The sequence below is a fragment of the Sylvia atricapilla genome, chromosome 13, assembly GCF_009819655.1.
Source record: "Sylvia atricapilla isolate bSylAtr1 chromosome 13, bSylAtr1.pri, whole genome shotgun sequence".
Lineage (NCBI taxonomy): Eukaryota > Metazoa > Chordata > Aves > Passeriformes > Sylviidae > Sylvia > Sylvia atricapilla.
In genome coordinates, this window is record NC_089152.1 from 15,194,793 (window position 1) to 15,219,465 (window position 24,673).

At 42.3% G+C, this 24,673-nt stretch overlaps 2 protein-coding genes across 3 annotated transcripts; both read left to right on the top strand.

Moving 5' to 3' along the window:
* The first annotated feature begins 283 nt into the window (after positions 1–283).
* MPHOSPH10 (M-phase phosphoprotein 10) lies at positions 284–7,299 on the top strand. Its single transcript, XM_066328559.1, has 11 exons — positions 284–412; positions 901–1,546; positions 2,336–2,493; positions 2,877–3,048; positions 3,327–3,468; positions 3,850–3,917; positions 4,590–4,727; positions 4,934–5,044; positions 5,287–5,394; positions 5,986–6,216; positions 7,057–7,299. Exons 1-11 carry the CDS (start codon positions 309–311, stop codon positions 7,201–7,203), a joined length of 2,025 nt encoding a protein of 674 aa, XP_066184656.1. The 5' UTR covers positions 284–308; the 3' UTR covers positions 7,204–7,299.
* Positions 7,300–8,365: 1,066 nt separating this feature from the next.
* FAN1 (FANCD2 and FANCI associated nuclease 1) lies at positions 8,366–24,191 on the top strand. 2 transcript variants are annotated; one of them, XM_066328560.1, is made up of 14 exons: positions 8,366–8,419; positions 9,327–10,754; positions 12,965–13,105; positions 14,342–14,537; positions 14,838–15,071; positions 15,533–15,664; positions 16,651–16,759; positions 17,398–17,517; positions 17,927–18,091; positions 19,018–19,186; positions 21,001–21,104; positions 22,440–22,634; positions 23,004–23,132; positions 23,951–24,191. In XM_066328560.1, exons 2-14 carry the CDS (start codon positions 9,449–9,451, stop codon positions 24,086–24,088), a joined length of 3,138 nt encoding a protein of 1,045 aa, XP_066184657.1. In that variant the 5' UTR covers positions 8,366–8,419; positions 9,327–9,448; the 3' UTR covers positions 24,089–24,191. The 2 variants fall into 2 exon arrangements, with proteins under 2 accessions (XP_066184657.1, XP_066184658.1); XM_066328561.1 differs by lacking the exon at positions 17,927–18,091.
* Positions 24,192–24,673: the final 482 nt, after the last annotated feature.

Here is a 24,673-nt window from a genome sequence, read left to right on the forward strand (position 1 = left end):
CACAGCAACACCGCGCCCTTCCCAGGGCCGGAAGCAGCTGCCATCGGGCATAACCCCAGCTTTGGGTTCTGGGATAACGCGGCTTACAAGCAAGAGCTGGGCCAGGAGCCGGGATGCTTTGGCTCAGGAGGCGGGGATGCCGGGGCTCGGGAGGTGGGAATGCCGTGGCTCGGCCAGCGGGGCGGGGCACAGCTCCGCGGGCGGAACCAGTGTGTGCGGAACCTTGGCGGCGGGCGCGGGAGCCGCCCGGGCCGGAGCGCTGGGCCGCGCGGCGGAGGCGGTGCCGGGACCCACGTGTGCGCGGGGCGATGGCGGCCGTGCCGGGCATCCCGGGCAGCGCCGCCATCCAGAGCATCCAGACGTGCCTCAGGGTGGCCGGAGCGGCGGCGGCGCGCCCCGAGCGCTTCCTCAGGTACCGCGGGGCGGCGGGCGGAGGCGTTGGTAGCCTAGAGAAAAACCTGGAGGACACTGCCCAGGTGTAAAAGTTGAGGGGTGAGGCGCTGGAGAAGGGCAGTTACCTCTTTGAAACCTGAGATCTGGCTCTTGGACGATTGAGGTGTTACTGCTGTACTGTTTACTTCTCCAAAATGTCTGGAGTGCTTAAATAAGATCAACGTATTGTAAGATGCAGCTGTAAAAAGCTGGATTTTTCTGTCCAGCTGCTACTTCATACACGAGGTGTAATGACGCTGAAAGGATTAAGAATTTTGTCTTTTTTTCCTATGAATGTGTAGCAGCAGTACTCCAAGAGATGCGTGGAAAGTTAAGCCACAGCAGTAACTCTTGAAAGGTGCTGTTCTGTAGCACGAGAGTACCAGAGCAGATACAACAAGGGCAGCACTGTGACCGTGTGATTGACTTAATGGAAAGTGTTGAGCTCTTTTATTTTTCTGCTCTTAGTGTGCAGGATGGACTGGCTGCCGAGTTCAGAGCAATGACAAAGACTCTCTACGATTTGAATAAAGGAAGTAACATAGTCCGTGCGGGGCCACTAAAAGAGCTGGTGATAGAAAATTTTGATGAAGAACAGATTTGGCAGCAACTAGAGCTCCGGAACAATGCAGTTCTCGATTTCTTCAAGAAATCCATTGCAAGGGATGCCAAGGATGAAGATCTTTGCCTTCTCTCAGACCAGGAAGAGGATGGTACTGATGCAGAGACCAGCAGTGACAAGGAGCTGGAAGACAGCATAATGGAAGTAGAAAGTGAACAGATGAATGTTAATACAAAAGATAAAGATAAAACTAAAGCTAAAGGAAAGCAAAGTAAACTCAGTGAAAGCATAATGCAGAAAAACAGTGATGAGGATTCTGATATTGACTTCGATATTGAAGCACTGGAGCAACAAGCTAAAACAGCCAAGGAAACCACATTGCGAAAAAAGGGAAGAAAATCTGTAGTGGATGACAAGTTTTTCAAGCTGGCTGAGATGGAAGCTTTTTTAGAACATGCAGAGAAGGAAGATGAGGAGGATGAAGAAGAAGAAGAAATTAATTATTTTGAAGACATTATCTCAGATGATGAGGAAGACTCTGAAGAAGCTAAAGTAAGAATATCAATAAAACAGTTTTGTGGTATTTCTTTTCCTTTAAATCAAAATCTGACATCTGTTAGGATGGCCATTAAGTGTTTAACACTGTGTAGAAACTGCCAAGTTACATTTGTTTAGGTGACTAATGATTACTTCTGAAGCTTTACTTTAACAATGAATACCTGGTAAGAAAATTTCCTGGTGTAGAAGGACGTAGCATCCTGCTATTCCAGTCTCTCCTTACAAAGCCTTGGGCTTTTACATGAATTATGGAAGAAACTGTTCCCTCAGAAAATCAGGGACCTTGGAAGAATTGCAGAATAGGCGACCCAGCAAATGAAAAAGATTTGTCACTCAGCATCTGGCAGTTAAAGATCACTGAGGTGGCTGATGCAGAGCAAAGGGCTTTTTCCAGGGACATGGCCTTGTAACTCTGATAAAGCTTAAATTGATGAGTAATTGATTCAAAAATAAGTACTTAATTACTTAATATTACCAGCTATTCTCACTACAAGTAAGAGATATACCCAGGGAATTAGTGTGCATTCCAACAAGTGTTTGGCAAAATTTACAGCTCCTTGACTTCTGTATGTGTAAGTGGTAGAGAATTGTAAATACCAGGAAAAGAAATCAGTTTTACCATGATGCACAGGTTAATGCATCACTAACCTGAATTACTGTTACACGAGTAGTGCTGTTGCCCAGGCACTAAAGACTTTAAAAGACAGGATACCCTTTGATTTCTGTCAGTCTTAACAGCTGTGGTTTGATGTTTGCTTTTTTCTTTCCCTCTCACCTTTTTAGCCAATTAAAAGTTCTAGAGATGTCACATACAAAGATTTCTTTGATCCAGTTGATGATGATGATGGTGATGATGATTTAGTAGCTAATGATGCTGAAGAGGATCAGGAAGAGGAAGCAGACAGTGCTATTGAAGAGCAAAATGAAGAAAGTATGTCTGAGTAAGTAAAGTGCAGGTAAAATGTCCTCAAAATTTTGCACTAAAGCAGAAAATACTGACAACGCTCACTCTGGTCATAGTTTGCCATTCTCAGTTAACTGTTGTATGTTCATGGTTTGTGTTGTCACCTGATGTGAAATCAGCTTATTTAATTTTTTGAAATATTTTCCCTTGATCTTTATTTGATTAAAGCATTTAAGAGTTGTTCAAAGTTATTTTTACTATCCAGAAGCTTCCTTAGTGTCCTTTTACCTTTGGGGTCCTTTGAGACCTGTTATAAACTGTAAGTTGTAACAGGTAAACATCTAAGGGCTGCAATATTTTAATGTGAAAAATTGTAAAGGTTTCTTAACATTTATTTTGTATTAAATGTTATTGTTACAGGTTTGAGGATATGGATGAAATGGTGGAGCACATGAGAAGTAAAGAAGCTTCTAAAAAAGTAACTTTTAGTTTGCCAGATGACAGTGAAACAGAAGATGTAACTGAAGTGCAATCAGAGAAGGGCATCAGTCCCAGTGAAATAAAGTCATCATTTGAGAAGAGACAGGAAAAGGTAATTTTGCTTTGGTTTTCTTTTGGTTTTGTTCATATTTTAGTTGGCTAATACTTCAAAACAGTGGCAAATAGTGTTTTTTTCCTGGCTATGTCATTTGTTCAGAGACCAGCAAATACAAAGAGAGTATGTAAAATTTAAGGAAAGCACATAGTTTATCTACACAGATACATCTGAAATCATATATTCCCTCACATACCTGAAATAAACACTAATTTTTTGCTGTGAGTTTACGAGTGAGCTCTGTTTTAAACTTCCTTGGAAACTGTGTTTTCCAGATGAGCAAAAAAATAAAAAGCTTGGAAGAAGCACTGCTAGAGGAGAAACCTTGGCAGCTTAAAGGAGAAGTGACAGGGCACAAACGCCCTGAGAACAGCCTTTTGGAAGAAACAGTCCTTTTTGACCACGCAGTGCGAATGGGTAAGGAGAGGGACAGGGCTTGGCCCACAGCACCTTGTGGACCATGCTGAAAACACCTGTGACTCAAGAGCAGGGTAACAGGACACCAGGTTCAACTTCTTGGTGTGATTTTGAGGTTGTGCATTTTCACAGTAGAAACTACACAAAATTATAAATTTTATGTTAGTTTTTAATTTACCTGAATTTTATAACTTTGGTGGCAGATCTGGTAATTTATCAGCCTTACGTAAGATGACTTAAATTTACTTATATTTACTTACTTCACCTTCAATTGCTACATGTTTGTGAAGGCTTTACTTTATATTTTTGTAGTTTATAGAACAAGAACTATTTCTTGCTGGAGAAACATTAATCTTAAAATTCTTTGCTTTTTCCTTTCAGCACCTGTGATCACAGAAGAAACTACTTTTCAGCTTGAAGATATCATTAAACAGAGAATATTGGATGAGGTTAATATTATCTTACCTGTTCCTCCTTATGTTGTTCATAGACTTGATTCACAGAGCACATTCCAAGGATGAGTCTGAAGCATTTCCAGTGTTAGGTGTAGAATTTTCTTGATTCCTGTGACTTTTGTCCTTTTGTCTTGATGAATATGTCTTTAGATTTCTAAGGAGACCTATTTTTATATCCCTGTTATATGCCAAGTTTTGCTGCACTTCAAAACATGAATGTGTGTAGATAAAACTGTAAGGAGTTTATTTGGAATATAAAGCCAGCCTGTAAGTGTTGGTTTTTTACCATAACTACTGCTCTGAGCATTCAGAACACTGACCAAAAACTCAGTAGTTTGCTTCATTTTGCTTCAAAGCCACTGACAGAAAATTTGTATCTCACAGCTTGTTGAGCCTTACTGTTGTTTGAACTAAAAAAGATGGGCAAGAGTTTGTAACTTGTTATAGTTTTTGCCTTCATTCACTAAAACCAAGGACACAAGCAGAGCTGTAACTTTTATTACTTTTGTTTTCTTTCAAATGAAAGTGCAAAACTTGAAGAGTCCTGGGCAGCTACATGCATAAACTAGTTAATGTGCCAGATAAATAATTGAAAAATGTTCTACATAAGATGTAGCTGGTACTTGACTGTAGTTGCTTTTGGTCATTCCTTTATGACTTTCTCAGGCATGGGATGATGTAGTACCAAAAGAAAAACCCAAAGAGGAAGCTTTTGAGTACAAGAAGAGGATCAGTTTGGATCATGAGAAGAGTAAGCTGAGTCTCGCTGAAATCTACGAGCAAGAGTATGTGAAACTTCAGCAGGTAACATCAACAATTCCTTTCCTTTGGGTTTGAGGTTCACACCATGTACTCTTGTGTGTTCATTTATACTCTTTCAGAGTGGAAGTAGTTTAGTCTTTCTCTGAGTGTTCACCAGTGAAAGGGCTTTGAATTGTAAGTTGTGTTGTTTCCAGTCTTGCTAAAGTCAAATAGCCAATGTTACAGTTATATTGCATTTTTTAATGCAGCAAAAGACTGAAGAGGAGGAAAATCCTGAACACAAAGAAATTCAGGAAATGATGGACTCACTCTTCCAGAAGCTGGATGCACTTTGTAATTTCCACTTCACACCCAAACCAGTAAGTGCATAAGTTTCATAAGTTTGGTGGCTTTCTCCTTTTTTTTTTTTTAAACTGGATACTTTAAAATAAATTCCAGAAATGGAAAGCAAAGTAACCATTGGTGTTCACTAAGCTCATTCTTCTTTCATATTAAATGCCCTGTGATAGCCTCGAAACAAACCCAGATACTTGTGATCTTCAGTTGTCTATCAGCTGCTGAGATGCTGTGCTCACTGCTGAATGTGTCTCCTTATTTCCAGCCCGTGCCAGAAGTTAAGATTGTTTCAAACCTTCCAGCTATAAGTATGGAAGAAGTAGCACCAGTTGCTGTTAGTGATGCTGCTCTCTTAGCCCCAGAGGAGATCAAGGTAAATAGAAACTGGCATAAGGGAAAGGATCTGTGGTTTATAGAAGGATGCACTGTCTGTCAGATCAGTGGGAATTCTGCCCTTCCCATCCCAGTGGGTGGTTCCTCACCTTGTGGACTTTTTTGCCTAAAATTTTAGCATTGGTGGTTCTTGGGAAGTTTGGGGGCCTGAGGTGGGATTTTTTGGTTTGGTTTGGGTTTTCTTGGGGTGGGTGGTTTTGTTGTTGTTGTTGTGGTGTGGGTTGTTTTTTTTGGGGGGGGGGGGTGTTTTTTTTTCTGACTGGGAAAAGAGTAAATTTTATTTGGCTCCAGTAGGCCATAATATTATGCTTTGGTTATGATCTTGACTGTTATGTGATGGACATAGTTGTCCCGACATTTTTATGGGTATTGAGAGGGGGAAAGTTAAATGACAGTGGAGCAGAGCAATTAGCATGTCCTGGATCAGTTGTTTAAATTGCATTTCCCAGCTTTTGTCAGTTTTTGGCCTTTGCCTTATCCTGAGCTGGCACTTGAAATAATGGAAACGCTGAGACAGATTTGAGTTCTGTGAAGTGAGTCTTGTTTTTTGCACTGTTATGGCTCTATATAGGAAAAGAACAAAGCTGGTGATGTAAAAACAGATGCAGAAAAGACTCCCACAGACAAAAAACGAGAACTAAGAAGGAAAAAGCTCCGTAAACGTATGAGGCGAAGGGAAAAGGAGAAACGTGAAAAGCTTCTTGAAAAGATGAAACCAGAACAAGGCACAAAACTTAGCAAAAAGGCTGCTGCAGCAAAACTAAAAAGGCTTACCAAAGAAGGCAAAGCATCTCTGCTCAAGGTAAGACTAAAATCCCAAGGATAGATATTTTTTTTTTGCTAGAGAAGAAAGGAAACTTCATTTCAAATATTTACAAGTATAAGGTTGGAAAAATATGAAAAAGCTGTATGATACAATTACTGTATATAAAAGTATGTTCATCAGGGAGAACACCACCTCCTGTGAGGTGTTACTTTTCTATTTATTTCTAAGTTCACAAGGTGATGTTCCTGCAAATACTAAGACATGTTCTTTATTTCCTGCATTTAACCATTCCGCTTCATCAGGTGGGGTTACTTGAATTCACATTGAGGTTTCTGTGTTCTGTGTAAGTTTTGGGTAACTTAAACTGGTTTCAACTTTTGGGTAACTTTACTGGTTCCTATTTAACTTTGTCCTTATTGTGGAGCCTTTCCTGTCTCATCAGATTGATATTGTTTTGTATGCTATAAAACAGTAACCTTGTGCACCACTTATGGTGCCTTTTAAATTAAACTAAAAATCTCTGAAACCTTGAAGTATTAGAAACTAATAGGAAAAATAACTCCATTATTTCCAGATGTTTGTACTTACCTTTTCAAAAGGCAGGTTGAGCACAAAATACAGATGCCCAGTTGTAGTTCATGATGTGCAAGGATCTGTTCTTGATGCCTGCTCTTACCTATCGTGCTAATTGCTACTTAGGAAAATAATGTCATCTTTATGTCTTTAGATAGCAGGAGTGGTGAAAAATACCCATGGAAACTCAGTTACCAGATCTTTTTAAAGTCAAATACCATTATGCTTGAGTATCTAGTAGTTAATATAATGGTGCTTGTTTGTATATTTCTTGGTTATAACAAATATTTTGTCCAATGACAGGATGAAGGTAAAGACAAGGCCTTGAAATCATCCCAGGCCTTCTTTTCTCAGCTACAAGATCAAGTGAGAATGCAAATCAAAGATGCCAAATTAAAGAAGAAACAGAAGAAGGAGAAAGCAATCTCTGTTCATAAACTGAAGTTGTAGTTTTTTATAGGTTGCATCTTGTATATATTAAATTTTTTTTTCTGATTTTGAGTAGTTTTTATTCTGTGTTGATCTTTAAAATACTTTGTGGACTTCTGAGGTGATGTTCAGACAGTTTTCTGTAGATTTTACTCTTATTTTCTACCCTAGAACTCTGATTTATTCCAAAAAGAAAGGTTCTTGATGTGGGCAGATATGTAATGGTGTAAAATACTTGACATGTGCTGTGACTGTATAGATCTTTAATCTATAGCCCAGAGCTTTCTATCTGCTGTTGTAATAGCTCTGGATCTATAGCAGGAGGAGCTGCATTTATTGAAGAACTTAAGATGTATCCAAGCATTTAAATTATAGAAATTATATTTTAAAATTGTGATTGGCAAAAAAAGGAGGACACAAAAGATTTTTAAGCCTGTGGTAACCCAGAGGTAGGAAATGGCATCTTTTAATTTAGGCTGAGTCCAAGAATGGTTCAGGTTGGAAGGGACTCAGTGGAGTCATCTGCTCCAGCCTCCCTGCTCAGGCAGGGTCATCCCAGAGCACATGGCACAGGATTGTTGTGGAATAGCTCCAGTGGGAGACTCCACACTCTCCCCCCTCTCTGGGCAGCCGGCTCCAGCGCTCAGTCACCTGCACAGTAAATAAATTGTTCCTCACGCTCAGTCTGACACGGGCACAGCCTGGGCCCGGCCCCGGCAGCTCCCTGCACACACTGACAGGCACGGATCAGCTCCCTTCTCTTCGTGCTTGTTTTTACCAGTCAGGGGCATCATCTCCCATACCAGCACCGTTTTCAGACTCCATACAAACCATAATTCTCAGGGTGAAAATATTTCACTATTTGCAACGAGCGAACAAAAAACCCCAAAAAACTCACCCCCAACAAAAGAAACCTGCAGTTGCTGCTCCTGTGGACCTCAGCCTTGTCGTGAAAGGAAACTTTAAATCCGCGGATTGGAAAGGGCGCGGTGTGTGCCATAGAGCCCGCAGTGCGTGAGGGAGCTGCGGGGGCGGTGCCGCCATCGGCGCTGCATTGCTCAGGCCTGGCGGCGGGCGGGAGCCGCGGCCCGCACGGCACGGCACGGCCCTGCCCTCACGGCCCTCACGGCCCGGCCCGGCCCTCACAGCACGGCACGGCACGGCACGGTACAGCACGGCACGGCACGGCACGGCACGGCCCCGCACGGCCCCGGGAAGGCGAGCGGCTGCGCTGCCGGTGCGTGGGGAAGGGCGGGGGACCGGGCCGGGCCGGGCCGGGCCGGGCCGAGCGGGCTGTGGGGGGCTCCGGCTGGGCCCCTTTCCTCGGGGGTCCCAGCGCGGGGAGCGGCGGTGGCGGGGCGGGCACGTCAGGATGGCGGCCCCGGGAACAGCTCGGGAAGCTGGGCCCCGCCATCCCGAGCACCTGGAGCCGTCTGGAGCCGCCGGCAGCTCCTGACCCCCGGCGCCGGCAGAGCTCGGCCCGGGCGCACCACGGGCTGCGGCAGGCACGGCAGCCGGGGCGTGAGGGCTGCAGGGTGAGCGCTCTGGGGACGGTGCTTGGCACCGAAAATAGTCCGTCCGTAGCAAACGAGACGATGATAAAATGTTCCCAGCGACAGAACGAGGAGCAATGGCCGTAAACTAAAACACAAGAAGTTTCACCTCAGCATGAGGAAGAACTTCACGCTGAGGGTGGCAGAGCCCTGGGAGAGCTGCCCGGGGTGGTCATGGAGTCTCCGTCTCTGGAGACATTCCAGACCCACCTGGACATGTTCCTGTGTCCCCTGCTCCAGGTGACCCTGCTGGGCAGGGGGGTTGGACTGGGTGATCTCCAGAGAAGCCTTTCAACTCTGATTCTTCTGTGGAAATTAGAGGACTTGCCTATTTGAATTCCAGGTTCACTTGCTGATGCAAGTCATGCAAGTAAATGGAAACTTGAGATTAATTTTCCATTTATTAAGCCATTTAAAGGCAGCTACAGTGCTCAGCTTGCCTGTGGTGTGCTTTCCTGCCTGGTAAGGCAAGTTAAAGTAGCACTGTAAGTTAAGGATTGCTTGACTTCTCTGCTTCTCTTCTCTTCATCTCAGTTGCATATGATATCTTAGAAGATCACTCATTCAATGTTTTTTTGGTTTTTTTTCAAGGCATGTCAGAGGATTACAGATGGAACAGGAAAAACCAAGGAAAGTCTTTTAAGTATTACAGAATAAAGAAATATGGCCTGAATGGAGTTGTCTGTGCCATGTAATTGCTGTGAAGTTTTGTAATGGCAGAAGCTAGGTCTTCAGGAATCAAAAGATCCCGAGTAAGTTTGTCAGTCAGTAAAAATAAGAAGAAAAAAGAAACAACAAAAAAAGCGGAAGTTACAGGAGCACCATCTACACCTTCAGCATCATCCTCTATTACTTCTTTTTTTAACAATGTCCCCCCTGCCAAGATTAGCTGTCCCATGTGTGGGCAATTGGTGCCAAGATATGGAATAAATAAGCACATTGATGAAACATGTCAGAGAAACGGTAGTGAGAATGGTGCCATTGATGCTACATTGAATTCTTTTAGGAATAAGAGTCCCCCAGATGCAAACCTGAGCAATAATTCCAGCTCATATTTTTCAAAAAAACTCTTAAATCTAGAAACAAGTCCTTCCAAAAGTAACTTGCTGAAAGCAGGAGGGGGTGCAGCACAACAGACTAGTCCTTATTTTAGCAATAATAGTTCAGCCTTTAGTGTTGGCAGTGAATGCCAGGCTCGAGCAGTTAGAACAGTCTCCTTGGGAAGCTTGTCTTCAAAACTGTCCAGAAGACGCTGCCTGCAGGGAGGAAAACAGGTCCTGTATGAAGAGATCAACTCTTCACCTCCAGCTCTTCACAGTGCCTGTGGAAGTGCTGCAGCACCAAATGATGATGATGATGAGATTGATGCTGGGCAGAGTTCTCAGAAAGAAAATCAGCCTTCTCACAGAGAGGACCAGGAGCAAAATTTTTCAAAGAAGGAACCTGAATTTCAAAACGAAATAAACAAATGTAAACAAAAAGACCTTGTGGAAATGGTTCAAGTACCTTTACTGGCTGATAACAATAATGACAAAAAGTTCCCATCTGGTACGAGGAGGACCAAAGCAGAAGGCAGGTCTGAAGGTGGGATACTTAGCCCTGATAAATTTGAAACGTCTCCAGCCATCCATACTTCAGCAGAGCTGACCAGTGATTTGGAAGTCAAGACTCAGCCTCACACTGAGGTTACTCCCTCAAAGGCAGAAGTGAACTGTGGGACAGAAAATTGCTTTAGCAGGGATGATGCAGAGGTGCTTCCTGTGGAAGTTCTTGAAGACTTTAAGAATGAAATGAACCATACTTTGTTAGGAACAGTGGAAAAGGCAGAACCTCAGGATTCCACTGGGGACATTCTAGACAAAGTAGATGAGGTCCTCTCTGTGCCCAGCTCTCCTAGACACCCATACTACCTCCAGAATTTTTTGGTAGTGCTGCGAGCAGTATTGGAAAATGAAGATGATGTCAGACTATTTAATGAACAAGATTTGAACATCATAACCAAGTTCTACAATTTATCAGGTATCTTTTTTATTTAAAAAAAAGTACATTTCCATATTCCCTCTTGTAAAGAGCATTGTTACATAGTTTCATGTGAGAAGTGCCATATCAAATGACAATTTAACTTGATGAATTTTTTAAGGGAAGAAGCTCCCTTTTTTCAGGAGATGTACCCCTCAGTGCCTTTTTGTAAATAAACTCTCCTCATGTTCCTGAGAGAATGGGGGGACACAGCCTCACACAGCCCTGCCAGCAGCCTGGCTTGCATCCTAATGGATCTAAGCTGGCCATGGACACGAGCAGCCAAACCTCAGGGGGCCTGCAGAGCCCATTGGTGCACCCCAGACCATAATAATATTACAGTAGTGACATCTTGGAGCCTAGCAATGCCTTGCTTATATTGTGGTAGTTAAAGGGGAATATATAAAGAAAGAAAGCAACAAAGGACTTGTCACTGGCTCTCTGAGACAAGCAATAGATGCACATCATTTACATCCAAAGATCCAGGAATAAACTCACAGTTAGGCCAGGGGTGTATGCAGGTGTTGGCTACTTTGACAAACACCAAAATTAGAGATGTTCAAGATACACCTTCCCCATTTCCACACTGTTCCCTGGGTGTGAGCAACACTGATCAATAACAGGAGCTTGTTCTGTTAGATAAAAGGACTTCTTGTTCCTCTTTTGGTGGTGTGATTTCAGAATTCCCCTCTCATGTGAGTTGGGAACACAGAAAGAATTACTGCAAAATGGTGCTGATAAATCCATGTCTGCACTGGATGTGAGGGTCATGGATGAAACAATCTCTCCTTACAGGGTAGGAAAGATGCAGGAGTTGAGCTGTGAGAAGTGAGAGGATAGCACTAAGTCAATAGATAACAAATCCTGGACAACTGACAGATGGATGTCACTGCCTTCAAGAAATACCAGGCAGGATGCTTTAAAAGTTCAGGTAGATGAGTTATCTGTCCCACGTGAGAAGTTTCTACCCAAGCATTGGCTTTCAGCTATTATAACACAAAAAAGCCCACATACCTGCTTAGTACCATGAAGTGGCTTGAATATAGGTATTTGCCAGTATTTAATTATTTTGTTCTGAAATATCTATCATTCTTCAGTGAGTTGTCTCTAACTCAGTGTAAGTTTATGAAGCTTATTATGAAATTAATATTGCAGCCCTGGTTTGGTCTGGAGGAAGAATGTCCACATGTTAACCTTTTTCCTTTCTCCAGAACCATAAAAACTGGGGCTTTAAAGGAGTTATAACCCCACAGAGAAAAGGACAAGCTTTTATGTCTGAATGTAGTCCTCCCAGTGAACTGATCCTGGAAAGATTCTACTAAAGAAAAGGCTGAAAAAGTCTTATAAGGACAGGAGAATTATTAAACAAACATTTAAAGTTTATCTGCCATTTCTTAAGTATATCTAGGTCACGTAGTGTTTCAGTGGTTTTTTGTTAATGATCAGTTTCAGTTAAGCAATAGCAGACAGGGGTAAAATATTTAGAAATTAATGGGGGTTGAATTAAGTATTCAAAAGGTTGTTGAATGTAGTAATAATAGCTAGACTATTTTCAGCTGAAATTTAATAAGCTATTTTGTTGAATTTCAGCATTGTTAGTACTTAAAAAGTCTTTTTAAAAAGTACTTTAAAATAATACTTCTCTGATAAAAATCAAATGAATAGGAGTTTTTTTCCTCATTGTTTTCAGTAGATATATTAATATAATTTGACTTATCTTTGGAAAAATAAGAACCTGAAGAATGCTGCTCAGAGATATATTCTATGCTTATGAAATTATTCTGTCAGACTACATTTTCTTTTGTTCCTTAGCATGAAATATTTGGTTATTGAATGACTGTTTAAGAAAGCAAAAAGACCTATTTAACCACACAAATTGCAGGATTGAAAACTGAAGTTATCTTTTTCTATAAAACTAAATATTTCTTGAAGGGTAAGCATGTCAAAATGCATTTTAGTAATGTAAATAGCCTACAAAATATGTGGTAATACTTTTCCACCTACAAAACTTAAAGATTCTAATAAACTTATTAAATACGTGAGAAGGTAAGTCTGGTAATTTACCAAGTCTGCTTGTACATGGGGAGATTGAAAAAGTGTTTTAGAGATCATCAAAGCAATTTTTCTGGTTAATGTGGTGACTGTGCCTAGTACTGTGTTTAGAATTTACTCTTCTTTTTGTCCTTCCCTGCTTTCAATAAAATTTGCAGTTGGTGGGCAGAAGTTGTATGTGAGACTTTTCCAACGCAAGCTGAACTGGTTAAAGGTGAACAAAATAGAGTATGGGGAGATAAGTGTGGATTTGTCACCAATAATTGAAGAACTGGCTGAAGCCAGATTTCTACAAACAGGTAAGGCCAGCATTAATAAACCTTTAAACTATTACAAATAAAATCTGAAGTTGTATCATATTAGAGATCGATGCACTACATGCTTATCTGAGCCTTGGGGCAGAAAAAAGGCTTCAGGTAGATGAGTGGTCTTGTGAAAATACAAATAGTGCAAATTAGATAATAGAGAAGACCAGTTTTTTCTGAACAGCATTTTTTTATAACTTAACAGAATTTTTTAATCTTTGCAGTTGTTTCAAAGTTGTAAAGGGTGTTCTTTTTCTGGTTTTTCCATTCCTTCAAAGCAGACCTGTGAAAAGGTCCAGAAGAAGGTGCAGAAGAATTTCAGGGTGAACCAGATAGCATTGTTAATACATTTTTGAAGAACCTAATGCCTGTATAACTTAGGTCACAGTTACAAGGTGCTTCTATAGCTTGAATTATAAGATATTAATGTAACCTGATGTATCTCTGTAACCTGATATCAATGTAACCTAAATCGTGACTTTTATACCTATATAACCTGAATCATAGCTTTTCATACCTATACAGCCTGAATAATAACTTTTACATCTATACAACCTGATATAAATAACTTTCTATACAATGTAATGGAGTATATGGTTAACTAGTGGCTTAATGCTGAATAGACAAAAAAGAAAAAAACCCACCTCACTAGGTGGATAGCTTTATAGATAGATAAGTATAGTGCTAATGAGAAATTGGCAAATGTAAAGCCAATTAGCCACATAATAAAGAATTTAGTTTGGTTAGGACCAGACAGACTAAGGAACACCACACCTGTGCTTGCTCCAAAGACAAGGTTGGAAAGTTCAGATATGAAGAAGACTTTGGAAGCCTTCATCAAAGACCCCAAATGACCCCCAGATTGGGGAAGTGCAAGCACAGTGCAGAAGAACTGTCTAATAACTGTGAGATCATACAACGTAAATGAATTCTGGCACATAGGTGAAGATGTTGTAGTGACACAGTAACACTGAGCAATACTTACTGTATAAATGTACCACAGCACTTGACGAAGGTGGGTGGGTAGGGAGGAGAAATCCCCCTCACATAGAGCCCTGAAATAAACAAATACCAGCTCTATAGACACTGGTCTATGGGGTTTTATTTCCAACCTGTCCTTTGGGCATCAAACCTAAACCATTAGATTAGCACTAGGTTGTTTGAATGTGCCGTGAGCTGTTGCTTGAGTGTTATAACACAATGAAAATATGTGGATAATTTTACTTTTAGAATCTGAATTGGAAGACCTGTGTGAAGGGTTGGATTTGCTTTCAGCCCCTGAGCTAAAAATACTGGCAAAAATCTTTCACTTGCCAAACCCAAATGGTCAGAAACAGCAACTTGTGGATGATCTTCTGAAGTTGTCAAAACAGCGTTCGATCTTCAGCAGGAGTCAGGCTGGTCTTGGGACAGTGATTTTAAAAAGGTAAATGTTTACCTTTTTAAGCTAAGTTTTGAGGGTAAATGGAAGCTGTGCTTCAAATGACTGAAATCTAGATGCCTTTTCAAGAGAGGAAGGCATTTAGTAAATTTATTGATAAAAAGGGTGGCATTACATTTCAGTTCACAGTGAGTCAAAGAGAAGGGTAAATACTATACTGCATATTCTCTCTGCGTTCAAGGAAAATCAAGTTTCTGCATTAATTGGCTTGAAAAAAAGTTATGCTTCGTTACGTATATTTTCATTTTGACAAGTCACTTACAATATTTTTATTTGTCCTTCCAGGGTGAAGGACCTGGCTGGAAAATGTGTCAGGGTCTGCAAAGATGCTCGGGCTGTCTTTTCCCGAATCCTGCTGCTGTTTTCTCTGCCTGAGTCACTGGAGGAGGAGGAGGCTGGCAGTGCTGGGCAAGGCCTGCTCTCCACAGTCCTTAGGGCAAACATGGGCCATATGGTGTTCCCCAGTTACACAGTAAACAGGCAAACACAGGTCTTCCAGGACAGAGAGGACCTCATCAGGTAGGGAGAGCTTTGGCAACTTGGAAATCTGTTCATTTCTAGAAAAGCTTTACTGCAGCACTTGTGCAGACAAATAAGAATTCAAATTTAGAGCTCCAGATGTAAATACGTAGAAGTGTTCATTTTGCAACTGTTTTAAGAACATCTTTGTATCGAGGTAGCCACCAGTATTTCACAGTGGCTTGCATTTTGAAACAGAATAGCTTGTTTATTTTCTTCATGATCACGTGAAGCTTTTCTTCATTTGCTGTGCTGATTCTGAGCTAAACAAAAATATTCTCTAGTGGTAAGTAAATTCAAACATAATGTTCTCTGCTAGTTTAAACTCTGCTAGTCCTACAAGAGTAAGAATAAAGGTGGCTGCATGGCTCAATGTCTTTGGAGACTGGAAGGGAAAGAATTTATTTCTTTCAACTATAGATGCTTTTCAAGTGTAATAAGGTTGTGGTTTTTTACCACAGGTATACAACTGCTGTTCATCTGTCAAATGATATAGCCACTGCAATGGTAAATGGGAACTGGGAAGAAGCTAACCATCTCTATTTGTGTGCTAAAGAAACCTGGAGTGAATTGAAGAATCACCCCTCTTTGAGGTAGAGAACTGGAAATAGTTTAGTGCATTATCTTACCTTGGGTGCTTTTCCTTTGGAGAGAGGCTTATCAACTCAGGATGTTATTTAAACCTGATAAAGCAGTTCTGTTCTATGTGCCAGTGCAGGAGAACAAGAGCCTTATTTTTCCCTTGTAATAGGTTTTTGGGGGTTTTTTTAATGGCTTTCAAACAAATGGCAATAAGCAGAAATTAAAATTGACTGTGAACAAAAGGATGTTGCAAATGTTATGGGAAAACATGCTGGGTTATCCATGTCTTTAGATTTCCAAGTGGGTGTTGCTCAGGAAGTGTTACTGAATATCTAAGAACTGAAATAACGTGTATTGGGTTTGAAGTGCTCCTCATCAATTTTTCTTTCAATTATTTTGCTTTCTGGCTTAATGATACACCACAAGTTAAAGCCTTATGTTTGGCATATATTCAATTCCATACAACTGATTTAAAATAATATTCATAGAGGGTAATTTAGAAATCTGTTCCATTTTACACTGAGGACAGTGGAAAAATCTGTTTTGATTTTAACAAGACATTCAAAAGACTTTGTCCTGAAACACAGAGGTGCCTACTGAAAAGATGTTAAGTCTTCTTTTATGGCAGGAAATCCCTGCTCAAGACTTTTTCTTTAGTTCAGCTTTGTTTCTGAAGTTAAACTGCTGACTTATAAGAATGAATTGGTAACAAAATATGATGTAGCAAGTTTATGTATGTTTTGCATCTGTTGTAAAACTGATTAACTGATCATTCTCCTGGTGTTGAAACTAAAATATGCTGTGCAAGTGCAGCTTTTACCTACTCCCTAAGCCAAACTAATGCCTTACCTTTGGGTTCTTGACTTTGCAGCTGGGATACTCATTTCAGATCAATGTGGCTATATATAAGGCATTTAATTGGGTAAATGCTTTAGGTCTAAGTATTCTTAGTAAAACTGACATAATTCAATTGATGTGAACTGCTCTTGTTTTTCAGCTATCACAGAACTTTACCTGATTACCTGCGACGTTTCACAGTTGGCTGGGTGTACACAAGAATCCTTTCTCAAGGGGTTGAAATTCTGCAGAGGCTTCACAAGTATAAGGTAAAGTGGTGAGATGGATAGAAATATGTGTTAAATTTTTGTGCATCAGTTTACATTTCTGATGTGGCTGAAAAATGGTGATAATGTTTGCCAGGGCTTGCTGCAGTTCTAGTAACATGTTACTTTTAAGGAAAAAGAGCAGTTTTTTAGTACTGCTTTAGAAAGTTTAAAATTGTTTTTATTTTTGCTTATGCTTTGAAGATTTACTATATGTAATATACCATAAAACTGTTGCTGTGATATGCTTGTTTCATCTTTGGAGATGATTTAACATCTCCATAGGCCTCTAACTTACATATTAAAGGAAATCAGATTATTTGGAAAAAGACTTTACTTCTGCAAAAAAGCAATGAATACTTAAGATTTTTTTCGTATACAGTAAGGGACACAGAAAGGATAAAAATACTGTGGTTTTGGCAGCTAGCCTTTAAGGTTACATAAAAATATCTCTATTCTAGAGTTTTTAAGATACATGTATGGATCTGAAATGGGTATACTGAGTAGTGGAGTAAATAATGGGTTTGGTTTGTCCAGAGACAAAGTTTTTGTAGTATTCATTAATTAGAAGGGAAAGTGACAAGGTAACTTGAACTTGGTTTTGTAACCCGATTAATAAAGGTACAATCCCATTGCCACAGGAAGCAGTGCAGCAGCTGCAGAGCCTCCTGGCCCAGGAAGTGTATTGTGCTGACAGCAGAGGGAGATGGTGGGATCGGCTGGCTCTGAATTTACATCAGCACTTGAAAAACACTAAGAAGGTATCTTCACAACTGCTGCTGGAATGCTGGGAACACTGCAGGCATTGTCTGAAAACATTTTTAATACGTATTTCTTCTGGAAAGAGCAGTGGAGTACAGTCTCCTAAAAATGCAGTTTTATTAGGAATTCTAAAGTCAGACAACTAGTTTCAACTAACAAAATGAATCCACTTCCTTAATTATACTGATCAGTAGAAATTGAGAGGAATTTTTTTTTTTACTGTACTGGTGTAAATTTGAATCCAGAAGCCTCCTTGTACAAAATGTTCCTCCTTGGTTAGAAGTTCCCATCGGTTATCAGGGTGGCCCTGTCCTGTCCGTTCACTCTTACCCCTGACGTGTGTGTGCTCAGATCAGCTGCTGCTGAGGCGTGCAGAGGTGTCTGTAATGGCTGTTTGTCCCTTGCCAGGCCGTGGGCTGTATCCGGAGGGGCCTGGCCGACCCTGCCGTGCGCACCGGGCACCGCCTGTCGCTGTGCCAGCGCGCCCTGCGCATCAGGGACTCCCCCAGCTGCCGACAGCTCCAGGGCCTGCTGCAGGACCTGCCCCTCCTCACCGTGCATGATGTCACACACGTAAGCGAGGGAGCACCCACTCGGGAGCTATTCTGACAAGGAAAAGTAATCTGGGAGACTCGTTAGGTGCTGTGCACCAGCCTCTGACTGACATGGTGCGGGGAAAGGAATACAAATGTGTTTATAAAACAAAAGCCTCTTGTCATCAAATACTTCTACGTTGGTCAGCTTCTTATCTGAAGTTAGTCAGCTGTGCACTGATCTAATTTGCATTGCTTTGTATTTGTTATGGATGTGATCAGCCATAAACTCAACTAATTTAGCAGTAATGTCCTCAGAGCCTTTCTGGCTGAAGAGTCTGATCAGATCAGTGCATTGGCTCTGGTGGCTGCAGGCCAAGAATTCTATGTGCTAGAAAAACTAATAGTAACCTTAGCATGTTGTCAGCAGTAGATTAATGGCAAAAAAAAGCCACCGTTCTTTTAGGAACCTTTGGAAGTTATGCACTCTAAATATGTGTTATGCACAATGTTATTTCAGTGTGGGACACTTGCATCACATTAGAATGGATTTTTAAAAAATCTAACTTTTCCATACCATTGTAAAGATAATTCTGTCTGGGCAAAATCAGAGCAGAGCCTCACTCCCTTTCTCAGCCTCCTCACCACATGTCTTCCTGCAGCCCATCTTTGTCTCAGCCCAGAGTCTGTCTCCTCAGTTTTCTGTGGTTTTGCTCCTGGTCCTGCAGATAGAAAGGCTACATTCCCATCTGCCCAGAATTTTTGCTAGACATTTGTTTTCTTAAAAATGTGCCGGTTTTTAAAAGCTGAACAGGATGATTTGGCAGGAATGACAGGTTAAATTTTATTCAGTTGATTTTTGGAAACAAACCTAGTTCCAATTTTAAGAAAACTGCAAAGGGGATTTTGGGCTAAAGCTTTTTAAGTGTGATGCTGGAGAGTAACCAGATGTTTTAATATGTTTAGGTTACAATCAGTGGAAAGATGTGTCCTCAGACAGGAATGGGAAAGTCCGTGTTTCTCATGGAGGATATTGGTGATGGAGAAGGAGGTGAAGACTGCAGTGTATCCACAGTCATGTGCTCAGTTGAGGAGCTGGCATTAACTCATTACAGGAGGAATGGTTTCGATCAGGGTAACTGCACTGTTGGTTTGGGGATATTTTGCAGTAAAATAACTGTGGGAGTAAGTAAAGAAACTATTTATTAGTAGTTTAGTTAACAGGCCAGTTTTAACTGATTTCATTAGGCCAGATTATAGGCTGCTTCTGTTTCCTTCCCAAACACCTCTAATTCCTCACTTTGTTACCAAAGTGCTTCTGGGATCTGTATGTGTGACATGTAACATTACATACACCACTATTGATAATATATTGTACTAACAGACCAATGACAAACACACATCACAGAGGGGCTGAGCTTGACAGGGAGCTCTGGGGGTCACCTTGTCTGACCCTCAGCTCAAGAGCCAGCTCTCCCACACCATGTCCAGCTTTAGTGTATCCCCAAGGAGAGTGAGTCCACAGCCTGTCTGGGCAGCCTGTGCCAGTGCTCCATCACCTTCACAGTGAAAAAGTGTTTCCTTGTGTTTGCATATGTACATATATACAGTCATACATATATATGTCTCTCTATGATCACACATATATGTAGGAATGTTCACAGAATCACAGAACCACTGAATGGTTTGGGTTGGAAGGGCTCACAGTGGGGTCACCTGGTCCAACCTGCTTGCTCAAGCTGAGTCACTCAGGAGCACGTGGCACAGGATTGTTGTGGAATAGCTCCAGTGAGGGAGACTCCACAGCATCCCTGGTAGCCTGTTCCAGTGCACAGCACTTTTAGAAGGCAGTCAGGTTCATCAGGCATTATTTAGCTGTAGTGAATCCATGCTGACCACTCATGATCACCTTCTGGTCATCCATGTGGACAGAGATGGCCCCCAGAGTGAGGCACTCTGTCACCTTTCCAGGGATTGAGGTGAGGCTGACTGGTCAGGATTTCCCTGGGTCCTCCTTTCCCACTCTGCAGAATGGGTGGCATTTGCTTGCTTCTGGCACCTCTCCTGATGGCCACACCTTCCAAAGATGATGGTTAGTGACTTCACCATGGTGTCACCTTGCTCTCAGCACCTCTGGGTGCATCCCCTAAAGGCACATAGACTCGTGGATGTCAGATTTGCCTTGCTGTTCTCTAAGCAAGTCCTCCTGAACCAAGGGAAGGTTTTCCAACATTCCTTTCCCCAAGTCTCCTGGATCAGAGGTCCCTGAGAGCTAGCAGTGAAGACCAATGCAAGGAAGGTGTTCCAGAGCCCTGCTGTGTCCCCTGTTGTCAGGGCCCCCCTCCATTTAGCAGCAGACCCACATTAGCCTGAGTTTTCCTTTTGGTGTTGAAATGTTCAAAGAAGCCTTCCTTGGTGTCCTTGACATGTTGTTTTCACATGCTCATATATGTGCACGAACATATAAAGGTGTGTAGGAGCACATGTATACATGCATGAACACATAAGTATTTACATATATAAATATATATGCATATAAAAGGCATAATATATAATATTTACTATAAAACAGGTACCTAGAATAATATTATATGCAATATCTAATTATATACTATAAATATATATCATGTTTTGAATATATTATTATCATCATCCATATTGTATCTTTTTTTAATGTTAAAAAAGTTGTGTCTTTAAAAATTAGAGTTAGCCCAGCAAGCAGGGATGGAAACTGTGCTGCAGCTGGAGGCCTGTGGCCTGGGAGCAGCAGGCCAGGGGAATGGGGCAGAATGAACTGCATTTGCAGCTGCAGTGGGAATGTGTGCTGACAGCAGCTGGCCATGAACCTGAGCATGGCATATTTCTGCTTTGGGTTGTGATGACTCAGTACCTCTTCATATGACATTGTAGAAATTAATGCTTCCATTTTTAATGAATTCTGCCTTTTAGGTATTCACGGGGAAGGCTCAACGTTTATTACATTGTATGGGATTCTAATGTGGGATATCATTTTCATGGATGACATACCTGATGTGTTCAGAAACTCCTATCAGGTAATTTTGAAAGGCTTTCTTTAATTTATTTGCCCATTGCTGTAGACTCAGTAACCATGTTAAAATCTTACTTAGGATTAGAGTAACATTTTATTCTGAAGGGACTTCCCAGACAGATCTCGGTGTTTCCTTTACTTCATTATTTATTATATTTGGTTTATTGTCAAGGGCCTCCTCAGTAACCAGTAGCTGTGTCAGACTGGATTCCCAGTCAGAGAAGGTGGGACTGGTCTGGTTAAATGCTTGTGTCCTGTAGCTGAGCCCACTGGGCAAGATATCCTTGATGGCCAGTGGAGAAACTGCTGTTCCCCAGCCTAGTCCCTCTTCTTGGAAGATGACACGTTCCATTGGGGAAAAATAAAGTCTGTTTCTTTCCAAAAGCCTTATTTTAAACTCGGGTTTTTTAATACTCCCGCCCACCCCACCATTTTTTGGGATCATCCCTCCTTTTTGACAAAGAAGCAAGCAAACAAAATTACACAGCTCTCTCCAACAGCTCCCTGTAACACCCTAAGGTCGATGATTCCAGGTGAACTTGTGCCTTTAATTTTCTTCACCATCTGAAGCTTGTGTCTTGTAGCTGAGGACAGGAAGGGGACAGCTGTACCTCCAAAGGCCATACAGAACTGTGAAATGGAATTCATACAAATAGCTCCTCTTGTTGTGCTGAGTAATGCAGAGCAAAGCTGTGATGATCCTCAGGCATCACCAGTGATGAGCTGACAGCTCACACCTGATTCTCTCTCATTCCTAGGCTGTGTTTTGTGGGATTATGTGTGGCAGCCATTCTGTGAGGCTGTTTCCTAAGCACTCTGCATTTGCTTTTGAAAAGCTGCTGGCTCTCGGGCCCTGTCTCTTCAGCTGCGTCAAAACTGAATTGCTGCAGGCTTTTTACACCCTGATGTGTTCAGCGCCGTCCCCGGGCTCTTCCTGTGGGCGCAGGAGGATCCGCCCCAATCATGGCTTTGTTCTTTCACCTCAAACTGCTCTCAGTGCCTGAGCATCCTGATTCCAAATTCAGCCTGGAACGATACTGCTCAGAGCGCTGGGAATGCACAGAATTCTTTGTCTGTTAAAGGAAACCTCTGTCTAGAGTTCAGAACAACGGAACAGAGGCCGAGATGTGGCCAGTGTTTGTTGCACTGGCACTGGGTGTTAAACATAGGCAAATTCTTCCCTATTAATAACTATTTATGTGGTGGGCATGTTCAAGATAAATCAGCTCAGTGTTTGAGCGACCTTGTAGGTAAGAAAAATCTGAAGAAGGACATTGTCATTCTGGGAATAGCTGCTGTGGTGGCAGTTCCTGAGAGCTGTATTTATCTTTTCATCCAGACATCCCCCCTGGATTTATACACTGACAGCTTTTATGAGAACAGGAGGGCTGTCATTGAGGCCAGACTCCAGCAGCTTCACACAGCTTCCTCAGAGACACTGGCAAAATTGGTTGCTGAAGTCTGGACCACTCAGGAGGGAAAAGCTGCAGCCCTGGTTAACTGGGGACGTTTTATTTCCCTCCAGCAAGTGCAGGTAAGTAACTGTTGCCCAGCATGGGCACGCCAATTAGGCTTACATTACACATGGCCTTAGTGTGCTCGCAGGTTGTACTGGGGCACTGAGCCACGGCAGATGGAGAGTGGTGGTGGGAGGGAGGAATTGGGATTATTGGGATGCCTGCACAGGTAGTGTTACAATTTTCTCACACCGTCACTTTTCCTGCAACAGTAGCTGGGAACACAGCAGGGAAATCGATGTAAAAAACATCTATTTCTATTTCTTGTTACACGAGACTAAACAGAGCTGAGCTGGGCCTTCCAGTAAGTATTCTTGTGAGGATTGGGAAACGGTTCTGCAGGAAATGAAACCAATCCCAACCAATTCCCAAACGTTCTCTTGCAGAGCCTGGTGTCTTGCCTTGGAGGAGCGTTTCTGAGCGGGGTTTTCCGGCGGCTCTGCAGGGACCTGCGGCACTGCCGGGGGGGGCTGCCCGACCTGCTCGTGTGGCGCTCCCACAGCCGGCACTTCAAGGTGCGTGGGGGCGCGGGGGTACTCGGGGCCCACTTGCCTTCCCTCCTGTAAAGCCTTGCACATGTCGGCCCACACAAATCGTGATTTCCTGTGGTGGAGTCAGACGTGCAGCTCGGCTGCCCCGCCGCAGGCAGCAGTGGGGATTATCGGCTCCTCCGGCAGCTGAGCTGCAGCTTTAATGGAGGGAGCCGCAGCCATCAACACTGCCTAGGGCCGGTGGAGAAACGCCCTTGGATTAATCGTAGTGTAAAGCACCTGTCACCAATCAGCCACACGTTGACTGTTGTTACCAAATAGTTCTACTGGCACCACTTAGACGAGATCTGGACTATTTGAGTCTACAACTGTGTCTGTGTCTGCTACAGAAGTTGAGTAAACAGTCATGGATGGTGCCTTGTGTGATAGTGGAATAGCTACTAGAAGACTATTGTACATCTCATCTGTTTGAGCAATTTATGTGTTTATGATACAGAGCTGAATAGCGGAAATTAGTTCTCTAGAACACCTGAATAAGTTGCTGTCAGTATCAGCTGGAAGAGGTGAGGGTGAGACAATCGATTTTTCAGTATGAGAGATCTTCATTCACCAGGGCTTCTGTCTGTGTTTTGGTGAATATTTACTATATAAAATTTCATTCTCTTACAGTTAAATTTTGAAATATGGGGTAATAATTCAGCACTCACCAGACCTTCCATTGTGCTAAAATCTCGATTATTTTTGTGCAAATAGCAGCTGTAAAAAAATACTTCTTGTGTGGGAACTAATGATCCTTGAGTTCCTCCAGGGACACCCTGCTAACCGTCCTCCTTTCCTTGTAGCTGGTGGAGGTGAAGGGCCCCAACGACCGCCTGTCTCCCAAGCAGACGCTGTGGCTGAGTGAGCTGCACAAGCTGGGGGCTGCAGTGGAGGTTTGTCACGTGCAGGACATTGGAGGCAAGAGCAAACGCCTCAGCTGACAGAGGTTGGATCATGTGAGGAACGCGGGTGTTCTTAAAGGAACAGCAGCACACACCAATGGCTGCTGCTGCTGCTGCTTATTAAAAATAGTTTCTTCTAAAATTCTGGTTTCTTGGAACATTACTGTAGTCCTTTTTAGCACAAATCATTCTAAAATGTAATTTGAGAAAAGTGTCAGTACGATTTACTGCATGTCACTTCGTGCTCAGAAGAGCAGAGCCTTTCCCTTCTCTCCACAGTCCCTAACTTACTCTCTGAGGTAATCTGGGGTTTGCCCAGTGAAGAAGAAGAGCTGCCTGGTACGGCCTGAGGACAGCTCTGCAGTACAGAAACTGGGCCATCAGGTCCTGCTCATTTCCTGGTGCCCTTGGGGCCTAAATTCATTATTTTGGGCAAGTCTCTTTGCAAGGTGTGAGTGCAGCCCCTTGTCAGGATTGTCAGGTCGTGTGGTTCTCTGCCTGTCCCCACTGTCCATTATGTATTTGAATTTAGCACTTGTACATAAACAGACACGGGTGTTGAAGGGTGGCAGAGTAGGGCAGAAAGCAGTAATGCTGCTCCAAGGTGCTGCTGTGTATGAAAGG